This window comes from Microtus oregoni, unplaced genomic scaffold (assembly GCF_018167655.1).
Source record: "Microtus oregoni isolate MIOR12 unplaced genomic scaffold, Mior012 000012F_ref0000307, whole genome shotgun sequence".
Lineage (NCBI taxonomy): Eukaryota > Metazoa > Chordata > Mammalia > Rodentia > Cricetidae > Microtus > Microtus oregoni.
Window position 1 is genome coordinate 7,454,304 of NW_024543071.1, and position 7,580 is coordinate 7,461,883.

The 7,580-nt window shown below is 42.5% G+C and overlaps 1 protein-coding gene across 4 annotated transcripts in view; it reads right to left on the reverse strand.

The window, feature by feature from the left end:
• Positions 1-6,766, reverse strand: part of Pdcd4 (programmed cell death 4) — a 34,071-nt gene extending 27,305 nt beyond the window's left edge. For all 4 annotated transcript variants that reach the window (XM_041661576.1, XM_041661577.1, XM_041661575.1 and 1 more), the window contains exons 1-3: positions 6,611-6,766; positions 2,991-3,097; positions 1,363-1,665 (exon numbers count right to left, since the gene is read on the reverse strand). In XM_041661576.1, the coding sequence (XP_041517510.1) occupies positions 1,363-1,665; positions 2,991-3,033 (346 nt within the window). In that variant the 5' untranslated portion in view covers positions 3,034-3,097; positions 6,611-6,766. The remainder of the gene's footprint in view (positions 1-1,362; positions 1,666-2,990; positions 3,098-6,610) is intronic.
• Positions 6,767-7,580: the final 814 nt, after the last annotated feature.

Consider the following 7,580-nt stretch of genomic DNA (forward strand, 5'->3'; position numbering starts at 1 on the left):
GACCACTTTTTCAACAGCAGGTTATCTATTATCTATTTCCAAAAGCATCAAGTTGAAATAACTTGGTTAGAAACTACCAAGGCAGATTCTTTAAAATATTTTTTTTTAGATTTGAAAGAAACAGCAATGCCTCAGACCTCACACAAATTGACACCGTGAGGAAGCTCTAAGTGCTGGCATTCCTTAGAACCAGAAAGAGGACAATAAAACCTCAACCTATGATTCCACAAAGAACCATAATGACCACCATCAAATGCTTTAAGTCTAACACTCTTCCACATAAGTACACAAACTAAACTTCGAATTAACAGTATGTTAACAAATAATTGCTATTTAAGAATTAACAGCACTGACAACTGTTTCTTTTCTGTATACAAATCAAAGAGTAAACTTCAACTTTCCAAAATAAGATGCTTTTCCATATCAAATGTGACAATTGTATAAGGCCAAATTTGTCTAAAATATACTTTTTAAGTTTTCACTCTGTACTTGGAATATAATCCTTGGAATATGGCAGACCAGAATCAGATAACTATCATTCTGATACAATGATTGTGAAACTATTCACAAAAGTAATTTCTGAAAGACTACTATAGTATATATTGTACAGTCCAAATATTTCTATATTTATCTTTCTCTCTTCCCCTTAACAAAAGTTTCACATAATCATCTTTTTGTCTTGACATTAGTTCTAGGTTCACTAATAGAAGACGCTGAAATCCAATCTCCATTTTATACACCCCCCACACTTTACAAGCATGTTCATTGCCAGACCCATTTAAATTATCAGGGTCTTAATTAACTGTATAAATTGAAGCTCACATCATTCAAAATTCAGTCCAATATCCAAATTCCACCAAAATCCTTCTACAGACAGATGCTGGCAGACCCTCATCCAACAAATGTTAAACATCTATCAGTGTTCTTGGCACTGGATACACCAGTGAAATACATCAATCCACTCCACCATTCAAACAGCAAAGCTAAAGAGAACTCAGACCCAGAACCACAAGTATGCTACGAAATGTATTATAGTTACTACTTTTAATAATAAACCAAAATCAGATTCAATTGATAACAGTTATGATTAACCTGACTATTTTCATAGGGTGTATAAAATTCCTAACTAAAAGCATTAATGTGTACTATATTTTGCTGGGGGGAAAAGCTCTATTTCAAAAAAAAAAAAAAAAGGAATCAACCTTAAGAAAAAGCAATTCTGGGCCTTCAGCTCCACTACAAATACATAAGCAACCTGTAAACCTTACACCTGTCTGTACTTCAGTCCTCTTTAGCACAAGGAACTCCCAGCACAGGAACTGGGGTTTTTCCACATTGTTTCTGCGCACAGCACACACTAACCTTTCTTTGGCAGCCCCCTTCCTTTCCCAGATCTGGAACGCCTATCTAGCAACCTTCCTTTTGGACTGGTGGGCACAGTTACTCCGCTTCTGATTGCTTCACTTCCGTTATCACTGACTGAATCGCCTCTGCCAGAGTCCCGCGATGAGTTTTTCCGTAGCCGTCGTTTTGCCTTAGCATTAATTCTAGCTTCATTAATAGAAGATGCGGAAATCCAATTTCCGTTTATTTCATTCTTTATTTCCTCAGTGCCAGCATTTTCTTCATCACCAGAAAAGAGAGAGTCGCTTAAATTATCAGGATCTTAAAAGAGAAAACAAAGAAAGCAAACTAAGTATTTCCAACATCCAGTTAGTCAGGTACAATTTAATCTGATTACTACCCATGAAATTAACATTTTGTAGTTAGTAGTAGTCATATATTAGCAATTTCACATGGCTTAATCTAATAAAGGACAAATAAGATTCTTTTCCCATTACCAAGGAAACACAGGAAATGACTAAATTTTAATTAATAAGGTTTTCTGAAAAGAAGGAAGCTCACATCTGAATAATAAAATCTATGTTAGTAAAGATCATAAACTATAGATCCAAGAGCATGAAAATAGAGTAAAACAAAGAATATTGAGACAGTGGAGATAAACTACACAAAATATCTATTATACTTGTTAGGCTCTCTACTGGTCACTCTAAGTTCAGCAATTTATACAAATGAGGAAACCAAGGTTCAGAATGCATTTAAAATCACCACCCAAACATTCCCTATTCAGTTACAAATACTTAAAAAACATTAATAACTCCCAAAAAAGCCTGTAATATATATCTGACAAGTATGTAATCCCATGTAATTGTTGAATTGACTGCCTTCAACATAACAATATAATGAATATTCTTAAATCATCATCTCCAACTCTTATTTCCCCAAATTTCTATCTACGAAAAGTTCTCAGCCTAACAAGTTGGAAAATTAGCAACTAAAATCATCCCTACTGTTCCCTTTTTTGGAAGGTATTTAATTACTAATCTTCGATCTGAAAGGTGACTGAATTCATTCTGCTACAGCAGCTCTGTTCACAAAAGATAACTCAGTCAGAGCCACAGCACCCAAACTGTCGGGTGCCTGACCATAATTACGATGTGTAAAATAGATACGTATGACTTTAATGTGTTTGTGATAGTTTAAAAATCAGTGAATCAATCTCTAAAAACTCTATTTGTATTTAATCCTTTTCAATTCTTAACAAAAAAAGTACAGCTGTTAGTAAGAAAATGCTATGTCTCAGCTTCTGCAGAACATTCTCTGAACAGACCACTTTTCTAAAGCATGCCCTTACTTGAAACGCGATCTCTAATGAAGTGTGAAGCCTTCACTACGTATCATCACGTTAATGGACACGCTGCTGGAACTGCACCATACTCAAGGTTGACCATTTTTACATTCAAATAGTCAAACTCAGCTATGATATCTTTTTTTCTTTCAAAACTCTTCCCTAGTCTTTGCTCTTTTTGGAGAGCTAGGGTATCTTTAGCATGGATAAGGATGTACTTTAAAGTCTTACTATCATTTTTTTCACATAAACTATGGAATAGTTCCAAGTCTACTCAGACAGGGTTTGGAGTATTACTCACCAGCAGGGCTTATATTCAGGATCTGCTCATTTTCTACATCCATTTTTCCTCAATTTCACTTGCACTGATTATACAAAAATTATGAAATGGAAGTCCTCCTTTAAAATCTATGTTTAAAAAGGAAAAGAAAAAGTTTCACCATCTTCTAATATGACATAATTAAGGTATATTCAACTTACCTGAATACAATGAAGGGAAAAAAATGCCATAAGGTTGCTCTACTTTCGCTGGGCAGTGGTGGCACACGCTTTAATCCCAGCACTTGGGAGGCAGAGGCAGGCGGATCTCTGTGAGTTTGAGGCCACCCTGCTCTACAAGAGCTAGTTCCAGGACAGGTACCAAAAACTACAGAAAAACTCTGTCTCAAAAATAAAAAAAAAAAAATTAAAAAAAAAGTTGCTTTACTTTCAAAAGTAATCTAATTAACACTTAGTACCAAATTTCTCAGCAAGCTTTTCTGAGACAGAAAAAAAGAGAAAAGCTGAGATTAAAACACATCAGATATCAGTATGTGTCAATGAGTCCCTTAAACTGGAGTTAAAAACTATTACAACACGTGCTTCTTTCCATTAAAGAAATACATACACACCAAATCTCTTAAGATTTGCACACACGCGCGCACAGACACACACCTGTATGCTGTGCCACAGGTGGCCACAAGAGGGCACTGGATCCTCCAGAGCTGGACATTCAGGGAGCTGTGAGCTGACTGATGTGGGTGCTGGGAACTGGACTTGGATCCTTTGGAAGAACACTATGTACTCTTAACCCATGTTCCATCTCTCCAGACCACATTTAATACAGTCTTAAAATTAATCATACGTTTGCATATAGGAACATCAGTATTGGAATAGTTCTCTAACAATAACTTAAATTTATTCTAAAATATAAACAACAGTTGTGGCTAGTCAAGAACATCGCACGTGTTGGTCTTTCACACCATAAACTATCTGAAAGCAGAAGCAGCTGCCATTTCACGTGTCGTTTTATGAGGCACTGAGACAGGGAGACATTTAAGTAACCTTTTCTATTATGACATTTATTTGTAATTTATTTTTAGTGTATCTTTTTTACAATCTAAAATTTTCATTAAAAAAAACCCTGCTTTAGTAACAAATAAAAGCCAGACGTGGTAAAACAAATCCAAGCACAGCATCCTGGAAGCACGAGCCAGGAAAGTCGGAAGGGTAAAGCCTACACAGGAGACTGTTTTAGGGGAGGTGCAGACAGCTGACAGAACTGGTGGTAGCATGTGCACGAGCCCTCCAAGTTTATGCTCTTTTTCTCCAAAACATGTATTAACTTGTGAAACAAAAATAACACCTTATGCTGAAGTGATGCCATAATTGTTAGGCTACACCAAGGCTAACCATACCTCTAAAAAACACAACACAGTGAGAATACCATCCTCTAATTCTATTCAGAATAAACTGACAAGTGCATCGAAGGGATCACTTCCCCAATACTTTAATTTCAAACAACTTAGGAATTTAGATAAAATGAATTTTAAAATAGATATGTGGAGATTTATATAGCTATAGGACAAATATAGTCTGGAAATGCAAACATTTAGTACTTTCCACGGCTGAAAACGCCGTCTTCCACTTCCTCTCAGGGCACGAATGGCATGTTATACGAAATCTGTCATGCATGGTGTGGTTTCATTTAAAGCTACATTGTGAAGTTTCTTTTCATTCTTTACACAAGTACAACCTTTGAGAAAATGCCTTCTGCAGCATCCACCCAATAAAGGACTAAGCTTGTGAGTGCTGCCTATCGAACCCTATCTAATTCAAAATGAGTTCTATGTGCATTCCTTCATGCACTTCGTGTATTCACTCTGCATATGATTCAAGAGATGCAGGAAGAGCAGGTGATCTGTGCAAGGAGAAAGCAGCACAGCGCAGGCAGCACTAGCAGAATCTGGACCAGTGAACGCAGTTCAAGAACTCAAAATGCCCTACAGGAAAGGTCCGGGTCAACAGCAACAAAAAAAAAAAAAAGTTTATGACAGCCTAGACTTGCTACACCAACTGCTTTTGAAACACTAAAAGTAATTAATCTATGATACAGAAAACAGCTATGGAAATAACTATCACAAATAATAAACTGTTTATTAATTATAACCAAAAAAAAAATTTCCTTCTCCAGATCAGGATCCCAGCCACAACCCATAGCAGCACCGCTGTTCTGAAGGGTAGTATGTTCCAATATCTTCAGATTGGAAGGGTTTTTTTTTTTTTCAATTTAACAATCCTTAAAATGCTTACCTCAAACTTTAAAAAAAAAAAACAAACCCTAAACTCCACTTGCTCCACACTAATATACAGAATCATTTCCCATGAGGAAAACAAGCATGCATGCAGTTAGAAAAATTAAGGCTGAAATTAACTGTTCTCCAGTGTGTTCCCTAAATAACCCATAAATTATTCTGGCATTTTTGGAAATCAAGTTTAAACTGTACGTTAAGAATTAAATTACTTTAATTCTTCTCTGGGATACAATCACCGAATTAGCAACTTACAATCACCTAAAAGCACTCTACCACAGTACTGCAAAAGCAATCGCTATAGAAAATAACAGCGTACATTCATTTTTGTAGTCCTAACAAGTATTTTTCTCTTAACATTACCACACTAGACAAACTAACCGAATCACAATTCAAAGATGCCGCCGGATGTATGTATAACTCAGTAGCAAGCACTTAATGGGTTTAAGTGACAATATGGATAGATATGATAAACCTCTTTTTTTTTTTTTAAAGGAATGCGGGCTTTCCCAAAGCCTCAGATTCTTAAGCCATGGAGAATGTCACAACTGTGAATATACCAATATGTTTTCAAAGCACCCTGTAGGCCTCACACCCACCACTCGCCCAGGCCCATAGCTGCATTTGAATCCTAATGTGACGACAGTGGCTGGCTACCCAGCCCGCTCCCAGGAGGGCGTGGGGGAAGATTTGGGAGGACCTACATCTGCAGTTTTGAGGTTCGGGGGAACCCTCCGTGTACATCACAGCACTGGACAGACAGAGGCAGCGGACGCAGCATGCCTTCACAGAAAGGGGGCTCTCTTCTCGGCTTTGTTTTCTCTAGCTTGTAATCTTTTTCGTTTTTAGGGACCCTGTGCCGGATAGCCGGCGAGGAGCGGTTGGCGCAGGGCCCGGCGGGCGGCTATCCGCGTCCCGAGCCCGCCCGCAGGACCCCCACCCTCCGGCAGCACCGGGCAGGGCAGGCCGCGGCGGCCAGGCCCGGGAGGAGGCCTCCGAGCCCCCAGCCGACCTCAGTCCGGTCCACACACACCTCCCCTACCCGTCCTGTCGCCCGCGTCCAACTGCAGCACGCCCGCCCAGCCGCCGGGGAAGGCAGGGGCCACCGAAGAGGGGGCGGGCCCCGCGCTGCAGCCTCGGAGACCGAGCCCCGGGCGTTGGGCGAGCGCGCCCGGGCCTGAGGGCTTCGAAGCGGCTGCAGACCCGGGCCCGTCGCCCCCGACTGCCGCGGCGAGGCCTCCACGCCCCCTCCCCCTCCCAACGTGCGCCGGCCTCGTCCACAGACCGAGGGCGAGCGGGAGGAGGACACCGCCAGCAGCCCGCGCGTGCGAGCCGCGCCCACCGTACTGACCTCCTCCGGCCGCCCCCGCCTCGCCGCCGCCGCCGCCGCTCGCCCGGGTCTCCGACCCACCGGACTCCGCTCCTCAGCCTCCGCCGCAGCCGCCTCGGAGCGCCTCTGGCCCCTCTCGCTCTGTTTGTTTTTGTTTTGTTCTACCCAGTAACACGGGGGCGACAGCGTGGCGTCTATTGGCCGAGACGAGGAGGTCCGGGAGCCAATCGTGGCGGCGAAGCTGCGGCCGAGGCGGAGACGGAGGGAAGTGAAACGTGGAAAGTTGGGGCGGGGCGCTGGGGGGAGGGGGCGGGGCACCGACTGTCGGCGCACGCGCCCCGGGCTCGGGAGCCGCTCAGCGGGGGCGGGGGGGGGGGGCGCGGAGGCCGGAGTTGAAGCTGGGGTGTGGCTCGATGACCCGGCAGACTCGGACCCTCAGTTCCTGGTCGCGTAGGAAAGCCAGCCTCTACTTCTGTCGCCGGCCCTTGCTCCACGCGTGGCCTACTGTGCGTCCACGTGCTCAGAAGTTTTCTCATTGCAAAGGCCTAAGCCCTTTGAGATAAAAATCGTTCCCATTCCCTTTGCTATCCAGCCAGCCACTGTGGTTCTTGCATTCTGGATTTCAAGGCTGGGTTTCTCAACCGTGGCTACAGTTTCCGTATTGAAACGGCCTTCTACAGCTGTCTTGTGTCACTTTTCTTTCTGGCTGCCATCTCTATGGCTCTCATTTTGTCTGGGTGGTTATATCCTGAGACTGGGCAGTATCTTAGGCTCTTCCTGTGCCCTTGTAAAGGACTGACCTGCTTTTCTCTGGCCACGTTTACCTATAGTCTGAATGGCAATAACAGAATTAGTCTTTTCAGAACTGAACTGTCTCCTTGCTCAGTAGCAACCACCATCCCCTAAATTAGGCCTTACTGCCCAGTCTCCAGCCTGGTGTTTATAATGCTAACACACACATACACACGCACACTCCTTCACACGCATCCCA